At 43.2% G+C, this 13024-nt stretch overlaps 2 protein-coding genes across 10 annotated transcripts in view; both read left to right on the top strand.

The window, feature by feature from the left end:
* The window catches only part of FBXW11 (F-box and WD repeat domain containing 11), a 75574-nt gene extending 67682 nt beyond the window's left edge, over positions 1-7892 (top strand). For all 4 annotated transcript variants that reach the window (XM_083798690.1, XM_083798689.1, XM_083798691.1 and 1 more), the window contains 3 exons: positions 57-135; positions 1681-1869; positions 5405-7892. In XM_083798690.1, coding sequence (XP_083654816.1) covers positions 57-135; positions 1681-1842 — 241 coding nt within the window. In that variant the 3' untranslated portion in view covers positions 1843-1869; positions 5405-7892. The remainder of the gene's footprint in view (positions 1-56; positions 136-1680; positions 1870-5404) is intronic.
* A 1389-nt stretch (positions 7893-9281) lies between these two features.
* LOC310881383 (uncharacterized protein) overlaps positions 9282-13024 on the top strand; it is a 289311-nt gene continuing 285568 nt past the window's right edge. For all 6 annotated transcript variants that reach the window (XR_014572326.1, XR_014572327.1, XR_014572328.1 and 3 more), the window contains exons 1-2: positions 9282-10948; positions 12440-12555. The gene's annotated coding sequence lies outside the window, so the exon portion shown is untranslated. The remainder of the gene's footprint in view (positions 10949-12439; positions 12556-13024) is intronic.

Genomic DNA, 13024 nt, shown 5'->3' on the forward strand with positions numbered 1-13024 from the left:
TCTATGTTTGTTTATACTTGAAAACACTATTATAACCTTCTTATTTTACTTTATAGCAAAATTAAAGTTTGGGACTTGCAAGCTGCTCTTGACCCGCGTGCCCCAGCAAGTACATTATGCTTGCGTACATTAGTGGTATGTAAAATTAATTCATTTGGAGTTATCTGAAATCTCTTATTTGAGAGTGAGAGGTGTTTTATTCCCTTGTAGTGGGGTAGGTGAGAAATTCAGGATGTTCTCTGTAAAGCCTAGTCTGTTTCTTATGCTAAGAATAGAGAAAAATGTATATATCACGATATTCTGAATTACTTGGATCAAAGCTTAAATGAAAAAGTTGAGGTTTTCTGGCTTTACTTTCTCAAATACTCCAAAAATAAATCATCCCGACAGTGTGTCAGATCATTCTAGTTATTGGTGTGGTTCCCTAATATCATTGTAGTGCTGGCTTTGAATTTCCCATTATTAAGGGAGTTGGTGGGGGGAGGAATTCTGTGAGCCTTTCCCAAACAGTTTGGAAGGAAGAAATGTGTTAAGAGAAAGGGGGATGAGTTGAAAGGCTTGCCACAGGAACTGTAATCACATCAGGGGACTACCAGAGTTAAGGCTGTTGCTTAAGCTGTATTTTTCCTTTTAATAAAGGTTTTGATTTATGATAGACTTAAATATAGATATTGGGGTAGTGACTTCATTGTTCTTTTCACTGAAACGTGCATGAAATTTTACTTCAGGAGTCAGTTTGACATTTGTCCAAGCTAGTAGTGACCCAAAGTTATTGTCTGTATATGATGGTGACTGGCATATTTAGCTTGTGCTTGGCCTTTCCAACACCTGCAGAAGAGCTTACATTGCTAGAAATGCTTCTAATTTTTCTTCATTTCAGTAGTCTTTGCATGGAGATGAGATTTAACTATTCTTGTATTCCCTGTGAATGCAGTATATTTAGTTTTTCAGTAAAAAGTTGGTTCTTTCCCTTCAGTGAGTATACTGCAGCTCAGATTATAGTTTGGAGATGAATTTGACAGCTCCGCTTAGTTCTCTACTGAAGGTCATGTAATCCTTTTAAATTGATTTAAAAATAGATAAGCAGGTCAAAGAGGGGAACCTTTTCTGGGCCTTAGTGTCATTTTGAGGTTCTTTGAAAGAGCTGATGGAGCATGTACTCCCACACCTAGTTTTTATACGGCAGCATTTGGACACAGTCTGTCTTTACTAGTAAGTGAGCCATAATGATCCTTTCAGCAATGTGTCCTAGATGAAGCTGTGATGTGGTGTGTTAGGGCTATACGGAAATTGGGTTAGCAGCAGTGTTGGATGCAAGATCTGATGTAAGAGAAGGAGCCCTGGTAGAGTGTCAGTGCCAGCCAACCTTGTAAATTGCTGCTTCTTGATTGATAGGCTGCTTTTGTCTTTAATAACCTCAGCACCTACAGCTGGCCCCTCCAGGGGAGATGCAGGGTTTTTACAGGCATTTGATTCGAAAGCTGTTTGTTTTGCTGAAAAAAAACCTTAAGTATGAAATCTGCTTTTCTTAAACTCAAGTGCAATTATAACTTTAGGGCTTCTTAACCAGTGCACAAGAATTTTAATACCCCATTCTGTGTCCAGGTACATGCGCTAGTACAAATGTAATGAAATGTTATCCTCTTCTTGGCCTGCTAACTGATTTCATGTTACTCACAGGAACATTCAGGACGTGTCTTTAGACTCCAGTTTGATGAATTTCAGATCATTAGTAGTTCCCATGACGATACAATTCTGATTTGGGATTTCTTAAATGTGCCACCCAGTGCCCAGAATGAGACTCGCTCTCCATCTAGAACATACACTTACATCTCCAGATAACAGTCTGCACTTTACTACCCTCAGAAGGTAAGTCGTTGTCTTTTCACATATAACACATTCATAAAATTATCACTCCATCTGCAGGTTGGCTTACTCAAAACAACAAGCTGTTGTTTTCCTTAAGAAGATAAAACCTCCTTGTGCCACTTCTTGTGTTATCTAGCCTGTGGTCATGCTTCAGCTTATAGAACTTGTCATGTCATGTTATCTTAGCCCCATGCCTTCTATAATCTCTCCTGTTTATAGCTGTGTACTTAAGGTAAAATATGGAAAGCTATTATGCATTCACAATGTTCTTGGAGATGGAGGGAAACTTGGTATACTACACAGGCATTCCGAGTACCCAGTGAAATCAGGGTCATTTAGAGTTTTTGAAGCATCTTCTTTCCCAGTGAAATCTTTGTAACAAGCATTGTAATGTGTCTCTAGCAAACTGAAAATGTGTATGATCTTTGGACAAGTGCTCATCAGAAATGAGCAGTTCTGTGATATCCACAAGTAACAGGGAAAGCTTTCAGAACTAAAAATGACGCGTTAGGCAACGTGGCAACTCAAAGCTGTCAAAAACGATGCACATGGACTTAGCCTATTTTGTTTCCATTTTTCTGCAAGTCAGCAAGCTTTAGTTCTCTAAGCACGGTGGGTAAAAGCTCCGCTGTAGATCTGTTTGTTAGAACAGTGGATTCTTTTCCTTATGTCATCTACATTGCTGCCAACAATTGCACTTCGTGCTATAAATAGCTGTGAATGCTGGGGCTTGGAAGCACAGAATTTGCCTTACTAAAGCAGAGCAGTTGCCCCTTTCTCCAGTGCCCTGTCTTTGCCTGTGCTGATACTGGATGCTTCCAAGGAAGTGGATACACCGCACCGAAAGGAATTAGGAGTAATGTTGCCTTAACAGGAAGGATTTATTTTATTTGAAGTACGTAATTAGTAGTTGGCTTAATCATTGTGGGAAATGCTTTCCCTGTCTTGGTGTTAGCATGGATTTTCATTATCTATCTGTGTTTATTCCTGCTGTGGCAATGAGTTCCTCAGATTTTTCCATTCCTTCTGTAGGATCTTTGGGGTAGGAAGTACCTTGCCTTGTGAAGACACACTTGGCTTCTTTGGGATGCAGGTTCTTAAAAGTTACTTTCCTTTTCCCTGTAAAGATTCCTCAGGAAAGTGTTGGCTGCTTCATTTTCCTTAAAACCAAAGGAAATGTGTATATCCAGCTCTCTTAGATCTTGAGTGTAGAACAGTTAAATCAGCTCTCGTTGCTCATACAAACTTGAATTCTGCCCTGCTTGAGTGTTAGGGAATCAGTTGTATTCCCTACAGTATTTCATGCATATGTCCTTATGCTCCCTTTCTAAGCGAAAAACTCAAAATCTGAGCATAGTTTTTAGTGTCAAAAGTTATTACAGTATTGAATAAAACATACTGAACAGTTCATTTAAGAACTCCAAAGAAATTTTGACATCAAGAGCACTGCTGCAAGGGTAATCTAATAAAAACTCACTATTCTTTATAAAAAGAATAAAAATTTTTTTATTCTGTGTGCAGTGGAAGGCCAACAGAAATCTGCAGAACGTCGTGTGCTAAACTTACTGGTTATGTCAGGTGGGGAAGTGGCTAAAAGATGCATTTTCCTGGGAGATAAATCCTGAAACTACCCAAACAGGCAGGTCCTCCAGCACTGCTTATCTGTCACTTCCACTTCAGAATTGCATTCAGTCCAGGGTGGCACACTTGTGTTCTTGTTGTGGAAAGCTTGGTGCTGTCACTGATGGTCATGTCCCGAGGGACTTTGTCCTAATCTAAGACACGGATGCTGCTATTGCCTTCTGCGCCACCTGGGTCACTACCTAGATGAACTTCTGTGTGGAAACTCCAGGGCTTGTTGAAGCTGGTTTTCCCTCTCTGTGGAAAACCTTTTCTTCTTTCAGAATATCTTTGCATGCCTTCTCAGACATATAGAATAGTCCGTGTGAAAAGGTGACAATAGTTTTGGGAACAAACTTAATCCATCTTCCAGTTCATTCACTAGTACCTTCTTCTGTTTGCTTGTAAGGTGGAGATTGGCAAATTCTTTTGTACAGAAAGTACAGTGCATTTGGCAGGTTTCTCTTATTAGCTTTGATTCATGGAAAAGCTATACATAGTGTGTCTTAAGCTCAAAAGAAATGAGGAGTTGAATAAAATGTATTTCAATTTGTTTGAACAGCAATATGCTGGCGTTCTTATTTTCTTTCTTGCCATATGTGGCCCATAAGATCCACTGTCATGGAGATTTGTCGATGAAATATGAAGAACCCTTGGCAGTGTGCTCTTCCTTTCAAATTCTGCACACTTGACAGTTTTGAACGGCTTATGTCTGACTTGTCCCATGATGCAGAACTGAAAACATGCAGGCCTCCATATCCTGGGAACTGTCGGTGTTGGTAATGATGGTCCCTTAATAATTGTTTCCTATACAGGAGAGATGCTGTGATGTCACTTTATGACAGGTTTGTCTGAATTCAGAATCCACAAAACATAAATCTACATACAATTATGGTCAAACAGCTAATATTTCATTATGACATTTAATGAAACAGTTTTATATTCTTTCAAACATTATAGTTTTCTGAATTTTGAAACAGCCCTATGCCCTTGCTTTTTTTTACAAGGCTTGCAATGTTATGCCTCTTCAAAGCGGATCATTTTTGACAGTCCTGGCAGTTGGCTGCAAGAGTTTTATTGCTTTCTGTTGAATTCCTGTTGTTTATTGTAACATGATAAAAATTGTTACCATATGATAGTCTAATATTCTTATATTAAGCACTAGGCCTTGGGCTAGGGGGAAGGGAAGTCAAGGGGGAAGTGCCTAAAGATGTTTTAGCTTTTCATGGGAATTTCTGTACCAGAGCAGGGTAGTTCGCCGTAGTCCACAAAAATGATTTTGGGAAAGTGGCAAGTAAAATTGAAGTTCAGATTTAATTATGCTAAGAATTCGGTCTCCAAGCTTGTAAGAATCACGTGACTCAACAACGTAAACAAAACGTAGCACTACTTGACTTTGTCTGTTGTCTTAAAATCCCGTGTACGGGAAGAACTGAACTTTGTATCAGTGCAAACCATGCTCCTCTGCAGCATGGAGGAGAAGAAAGTTCAGCTGCTGTAGGCCGCTGTTTCAGTGAAGTGGGTGGCATTGAGCAAGGTTAGCGTATGGCTCACCTGTTGGTCCCCAACCAGACGTGTAAGAAAAGTGCCAACCAGAAGGGACCTCCCACTCAAGAACGTGGGCCGTTGAGAATCTTGCTTTTTGCAGAATATGCTCTGAATTCAGTTATGAGGGCAGTGTCCTGGGGAAGTGTTTGTCTTTGAGGGAAGTATTTGTAGCACAATGAACTATTTAAAGGCGAGTGCCCCCTGAATGTGTCAAGGTGAGTGGTGTGCTCCCTGCAGGTATTTTGTTCCTGTAGTTTCAGCCTGGTGTACAAGTGGTGGTATGTGCCTAACCTTCTCCAGATGTCTTCAAATGTTGCTTTTGGACACTTGTGTTCTGCCAGTTCAGCTTGTCTTTTGTCTTTTTCAGGGTTTCACAGTCTTGAACTACTGGATTTTGGCTACTACATGCCTGAAGATGTTGATCGACATCTAAAGTCAGAATTGGTTCTAGATGCTGTGTAGATGCAAAGCAGCACAAATCTATATCTAAATTTCTTACTCTTTCCTGCTCAGTGGTCGTCTTTGAATTTACTGCAAATTCACTGACTTGGAGTAGATGAATTTCAGAAGCCTATCCTTCCCTGCAATGAGAAATCCAAAGCTTCACATGTAAATTGTCCGTAGAACCTGAACTCAGATGGCTTGTTTTTCAGAAATAGATCAGAAGTCAAGAAAGGACTTGACCTAATTTATATTGCTTTGCACTTTTGTCTGACTTTAAATAAAAAAAACATTCTCCAATGAAATTTGGGTGCCAAACACATACCCAGAATGTACAGAGCTTTGCTTTCAAAGTCACCATTGTCCTTTAGACTTTAATCTCATGACAGATTCAGAGCCTGTTTTGTTTGATAGGAGTGTACGTTGGACTCTTAGAAATATTTCTGAATTGCTCAGTAATATTTTTGGATTACAGTTTACTTGTTTCTGCACCAATAATTTCTTTTAAATTAAAAATTACCTGTAATTCAGGCTAGGTTATCTAAACTAGTTGTATAGCACTGTCGTTTCCTTTTAACTGTGCTCTGTACTACAGCCGTCCTATGCTTCCTAATGTTTGGTATAGTAAAACCTTTCCATGTGTGCTTGCCTCATTTCAAATACTGTATAAGCATGTAGATATAATGTACATAACAGTGTAACCTCCGGGTGCTAGGAGTCAGGATTTCCTGACACTACACACTAATACAAAATGTGGTAGCACTTGGCAGCAGGATGTTCTAACTACTGGCACTGTAGGGGTTAATATGAGTTACCTAGAAATTTTCTCTGCAAAAGGAGGTTTTCAGTATTCATTAGGATTTTTTTTAATGGGAACTACATATTTTAAAATGTAATTTCTAAACTTTTTAAAAATTAAAAAATGTTTAATTTATGTTCTGTATCTTAATTTTGTGCCGCAGTATTTACGGATGTCTTTCTTTTAACACCAGTAGGTTCTCACGACTGCCTGCTGATGTCCTTCTTTAGCATTAGTTGGTCTGCTCAATGGAGAAGGTGCCATGGGCCAAAGTTAAATTTATTTATGTTTGATTTGTAACACTTCCTTACGGTGGATTGGAGGTCCCTTCAGGTCAATGTTCTGATTACCATGCTAGTTCTCTTACCTGTGGCTATCAGCTGTAACCATATTGCAATGTCCTGGTCATGGTTTCTCTTTGTTAGCATGCTTTGATTTGGAAACCTCGGTAGTTTCTTACATTGTCATAGTCTCCCCTCTAATTTATGTGGTCGTATAAACGCTACTGCATTTTTCTTATGTCAGAGTAAGACATGGACAAATGCGAATTTGAGTATTTTATCTCCATTAACCATGTGTGACTATGCCTGTTGGTGGCTTTTCTTTAATGCTTCAGTCAAACTCAGCGTGAAATACACCTGTTTTCCTGGGGAAGATGTGTGTTGGCACAGAAATGTATTGTCATTCCTTTGATCATTGTATGTCGTGTATTTTTGTCCTCTGGCAGCACTTTCTTGGGTTTGAATTTTTCCCTTTTACAATCAGAAAGGCTGAGGGATGTCAGATTGCCGAGGGATCGATCCTGAGCTTACCAGCAGAACAGCTATGGTTAGATGCAGCATTTCTGTGTCAGACAAGTTCAGAGAAAGCATTCATCAAGACATTACTGAAACGTTACAGAAGTGCAACTCAAGGTTTTTTCCTCTTCACATTGAGAGAGGTGTTGGGATCAGTGTTTAAGTTAAGTTTAACTCCCATTTACGTGTTACTACGATGATATTTATTTCATCAAGATGACCGAACGTGATGAAGTACAGAAGGTTAAAAACACGCTCCTAAGCGTCCATAAGATCACTTTTTGGTAAGCTTGACAGTAGTTTGTGAAAGTGTCTTACTTTACCCTTCTCATCTAATAGCTTTAATATTAAACTGTTTAAAAAGAAAATCTGTCGCAGCCCTGAAGAAAAAGGTATTTGTTTCTGAAAAATGGAGTCCTTTTTTAAATGCATGTGTAAGACTTAAATTCCTGTTTTTCCTTGGGAGATAATGGTATTTGAACATGCGGTCTAAACTTCTTTGTGCTTTGTGTAACATAGCAGTGGACTTTTGTGATTGGCACCCAAGGAACTTGACTCCTGGGATTAATGGTAGTGATCCTGGCTGCACTCTGGACTTTGTTTTGCTAACATAAATGAGCAACTGTACATTACTGCTATATTAATGTTTCAAAGCACTGGGATAGTCTAATTCTAACTTGTAATTATGTTTGCCAATTATCTGTTTGGAAAGTTGGTGTATGAACAGCTTATTGAAACTGTTAAATTGTACAGATATCGTTCATGATCTAAAGCTTTGTACCGTGGAATGTGCTTAATAAAAAAAAGTTTGAACTTAATTTGTCAAATAAATGGATCAGTAACGTCATCTAGCTAAATGGTGGTATCATGCATTAGTTAATGTATGGACACGGTGAAAAACTGCACCGAGCTAGTTCACCGATCTTGGAGAAACTTCTCTGCTTTGCTTTGCAGCACTTCTGTTCCGTGCATCAGCAGAAACATCACAAGAATTATTTTATCAAGAATGCAGATAGACTTTTTAAAATATTACCCATTTCCTGGGCTGCTAAAGCAATTCATGCCCTGAGCCCTGTGCAGATAAAGGGTCTTCTGATGCTAGCTGTCTTCAGAAAAACTGCTTCTCTTGGATTTTCTTTTGCTAATGTGCAGTGACTAGGGTGCGTAAGTCCTTCAAAGATCTTATGTTAGACAACCACAATAAAAATATCCCTGATGTGTTCTGTGGCATCACATCAGTAACATAAAAGGCTAAACGTTTTTGGTATTACTTCTGTCCCCTGGTATTGTCAGTTTTATTTGTGAGCAAGCTTTGCTTTTAAAGAATTTGAGAAATCATCGTTGCTGCTGCTTGGTTATGAGTTCTGACACTTCAGTTCTGAACAGGCCGAGCAGAAGTGATTTATCGTGCAGATCTCGTGGTGCTGCCTCGTCCTGTTAGCATGAGGGGTCTGGCTGGGATCTTCCTGGTTTGTCAAGGTACAGGAATGGGGGCGGTGTGGTGGCCAAACCCGTTCACAGGCACGCTTTGTGTTAAATTGTTGTGGCTTTGGGCATCTTTGGTAACTGGGTTGACTTTGTGTGCCTACCGTGGGGCTCACCAGTGATCTTCTGTTGGAAGTGTTACTTTTGGTAAGGTGTAAGTTGGATGTGCTTACCTGAAATGTTTTTAAAGGTACTATAAACACTGCTAAGAATATGAAGCAAGTTCTGGCTAAGTATTAGCAAATTCAGTATTCAAAATTCCTCTCTGTAGGTAACTTTTATTCTTCTTGGCCTAATCTGACACTGGATAATTTCAAAGAAAACTCACTTTTGTTCAGACTAGCTGCACTTCATTGAGAGGAAAACAAGTGAAATCTTCATGTATTTTTCTGCTAGAAGTGCATTGTAGAAAGTGAAGCCTCATCAAACTATTTAAAGCCCTTGTGGATGTCTTTCTGAATATCGTTATCCATAAGAGCCATGTGAAAATCTGGAGTAGAAACTGAGATCAAATTTAAAATCCATCTCACCTGGGTGGGCTTCAGATTTTTATTTTTTTTTCAAGTTGTATTCTTAATATTCTTAACAGTCTCTGTTAATTCCCACTGGAGAGCTTTGCAGTGAGGTTGAAGCTCCTCTGCTGGGTGCTCACATTCATCCTCCCAGAGTTTGGGGCCCCCTTTTGACTTTTCTCTCTTGCCCAAAGCTGGGTGGGGGCTGGGTGGGGTGCACTGCTGGGCACGATGCAGCTGTGCTGCTGCCAACCAGCCTGCAAGCACCAGGTGAGCAGAGCGAACCTGGGGCCATCTGGGCACGGTTAAGAGGCTGTTGAGTATTCTCAGATTTCAAGGTCTGAGGGAGCCGTGGCTGTTAAATATACAGGAGAATTGGGTTTTACCCTGCTCGTTGTCTGATCACGTTACACCAGCAGATGGTTTTGCTGCGTGCTGTGACTCGATGCTCCCAGGGGATGAGGGACCCCAGGCTGCTGCTAGCTGTAACCAGGTGATGGAAAGGTTTGTGCTTAGAAGTGAGGCAATGGGTGTGTGTGTAATGTCCTTCAGTGCCCTGTGTTTGTGGGGGCAGCTGTGTTCTTATCCTGTAAGGTAGCCAGCTGTGTCCTAATTTGTGCTTAGTTTCTTCTGAGCAGTAATGAGTTTCCTTGATTCAGCAAAGCATGAGCATAGTTTGTGAAGAGGATTGGAGAGGCAAGTGCTTGACAGGTAACTACAAATAACTTGTGTGAGTCTTTTAAAAGTCCCATCTGAAGCAAGGCTTCAGTTGTGACTTCATGGCAAGAGTTGTCAGTGGATCCCCTGCCTCTGGTAACCCCCCGCTGCCATGAGGTGGCCGCTTGTGGCTGCTGTTGCATGTTGCGTGCAGGAAGGTTGCCCTGGGCTTTTCCTCTGCTGTCACTGTGAGATAGCAGCTTCGCAACAAACTTATTGCCTGCAGAAAAGGCTCCTGTTAAAGAGATCCAGCTCAGCCTGGGCTGGCTTTCAAGGTCAGAGCCATGTTGATGTGCTTCGTTGGGTACAAATGCACTTCAGTCAAATTAATCAGTGGAAAGCCTGGTTCAAGAATGTGGTGGGAGAGTGAGCGGTGAGATGTGTTTTTAGGCTGAGCAAGAGATGTTTGGGCCTGATACTATAAACTGTCCAGCCCAGAGCTTTCTCCTTGGCAGGTACAGAGCTGAGCACTCCAGGCCTGAGTTTTCTGCTTGACTTTGCTGACTCTCTGCTGCAGTGTGTTGTTTTTTTTTTTTTCCTTCACAGATGTCTGCTCTTCATTTACCTCTGCTTCTCACCATTTCCAGAAGTTTTTTTTTTTTCTGAGCAGCTGTGAGATGCAGAAGATCCAAGTGGGGAGCGTGAGCAGCGCTGCCTGGACTTGGGGAAGGAGGGTGGTGGTTACCCAGGGGGAAACTTTGCACAGATATAATAACTGGAAGGGAACAGTGTGTGCGGAGAGCACTTGGATGCAAAGGAACACCTTGCTTTCCTGTCCTGCATGACTGTGGTCATATTTCTCCAGAGCCTGATTGTGCCAGATCTCCTGCTGTGGGTCATCACCTACCCGGGATGGCAGCAATTACAGCTAACGAGTTTCAGGTGCTTGCTCTTTGCTGGATCAGGGGTGGGTGGATGCTGCCCAGCACTGTCCTGCAGCAAATACTGGGCAGGCACCAAACCTCTTTGCTAGTCTGGAGCTGGGAGCTTTTAGTCAGGCTCAGGGAAGGAAAAGGGGCTGGTGTGACTGTAACAGGCCTGTCCTGAAGCCTCTCCAGTTCCTGACGTGTAAGCTGGAGGGTAAATAGCACGTGCCTCTGGAACGGATCTTTTGGGATATGTATGGATGAACAGCTCCTTAAGCTGCCTGCTTACCACAGGTATGACCTTGTCCTCAGCTGTTGTAAGGAAATTTTGCTAACCAAAGGTTTTCTTAAAAATATCGTTAAAGCTAAGGATTGCCTCCAAGGTTAACTGCCAAGCTCTGCGCCTTGCTGTCCCACTTACTGCCTGGAGCCCTGGTGCTCACAGCCTGGCTGAGTGATGGGACCTGGTGGTGTTCAGCATGGCCCACCATCTCTGGGTGGTCTCTCTTCTCCCTTCTCAAGATATTTTATTTCACGTTGTCTCAGTGCCATTTCTGTAGCTTTTATGCTACAGCAGGTCAGCGGATATAGTGCAGGGTAATAGCTGCAAAAATGCTACTTGTAACAGAGCAGGAATTGATTATCAGCAGCGAGGTGACCCTGGAAGTACTTGCCCTCTTACAAATAACCCTTTTGGAAGGATCTGTCATCTTGTGGACTGAATTAAGGAAGCACCTGGAATGTTTTTTTTTTTGGCATTTCTTCCTGAAGTTGTACAGCTAAGCGTGCAAACGTGTGCGGGAAGCATTACAAAACCTTCCTAGGTCAAAAGAATTACCAGATCTTATCCCTCTGCAGTTTCAGGGAGCAGGGATGAGAGCAGGGATGAGCCTGCTTGCTCCCTGGGCTTGGAAGGAAGAGCAAAATGATTTGGGTCAGCTTAGAGCAGGTTTCCTTTGGTGTGTAGAAGGGAACTTCCCTTGGAGCCCTCCTCTGTGTGGGTGAAATGTGCTTCCCAGGCAGGGCTTCAGTGGCTGTTTTCTCACTTGTTCCTATTTTTGAGTTCTCACATTCAGAGTTTTGCTGGTTTAAGCCCACCCTTTGGGTTGAGGAGCTGCAACTTTCAGAGCCCAGGGGTTTGTGTGTGTCCAGGCAGTTGCTCAGGTGTGCAGGCAGAGCCTGGGAGAGGTTGCAGGGGGATGCAGGGGGTCACCCTGACTGGCCCTGGATTTAGGGAAGGGAGAGCAGGAGCTGAGCGTTGGGTGCTTACGTCCTCCTTGCTGCTTGAGTGAGACAGGTTCCAAGTTGGAGGCTGACCTGAAGGTTTTTCGGGTTTCACAGCACCCTATTTGTGATGGTGGAGGCTCGGTGCTGTGAGCCAGCTGTGTGCCCACCCAGCCCCTGCTGCAATGCCCCCGGCTGGAGGGGTGCTGCAGGGCTGCTGGAGCCACCCGAGCAGGGGGAGGGGGCTGCCTGGGGTGCAGTGAACCCACACAGCGCTGGGCTCTGCGCTGGGAGCTAGGACAGCGTTGGTACCACGCCAGCGTTGTGTCTGTGGCTGAGCACTGCTGGCACTGCGTCAAAACTGCCTCCGAGCCCCCAGAGCCAGCAGGCCGGGGGTGGGCAAGGGAGGGGACATCACCAGGGCACCTGACCCAAACCGACCAAAGGGATCTCTGGTGCCATGTGGTGTCACTCAGCAATAAAAGGGGGGGCTCTCATTATGAAGAATTGTCTTCCCAGTGTGTATTGAGGCCCTGCTTCCCAGGATTCTCTTTTCCCAAGATCCTCCCAATGCAGGAAACGGTGCCTTCTGCCAACCCCTTCCCCCGGGGACCTGCGGCGCTCTTGGTCTCCTGTGCAAATGTCCACCAGCAGCTCGGGGCCTGGGAGGGACACAGGTAAGTTTGTCTGAGAGAATGGGCTGGGAAACCTCCCTCCTGAGGAGCTGCTGGGTTCGTGCAGCTCGGGAGGCTCTTCCTGGCTGCAGGCTCGGAAATGGGCTTACACCCCCGTGAGAAGGGTTGGATGTTCCATTCTTCTTCACAGAGAACAGAAAGTGGCAGATGATAGATTAAAAATGAGTAATGCCAAACCTACCGAAGAGCAGGAGGCTGTGGTGCTGAAATCCCAGCAGGGAACGCAGCGGGGGCTGGCGGTGTTTGTCCTCCCAAAATTGCAGTTCGACATGGCCCAGCTCCTAGAGGGGAAACTTAGGTCTGTTATTTGTGTGTGATTTGAGGGAAGCTTTCAGAATTGTTCTGGGCATCAGATGGAAACCATTGCTGAGGTGCTAAGGCAAGGGGTAGCTCAGGGCAGTGGTGGTGCTGGGGAGGGAGGGGGCAGCCCACGGCCGCTGCCTCCCAAGGC

The sequence above is a fragment of the Anser anser genome, assembly GCF_964211835.1.
Source record: "Anser anser genome assembly, chromosome: 14".
Classification (NCBI taxonomy): domain Eukaryota; kingdom Metazoa; phylum Chordata; class Aves; order Anseriformes; family Anatidae; genus Anser; species Anser anser.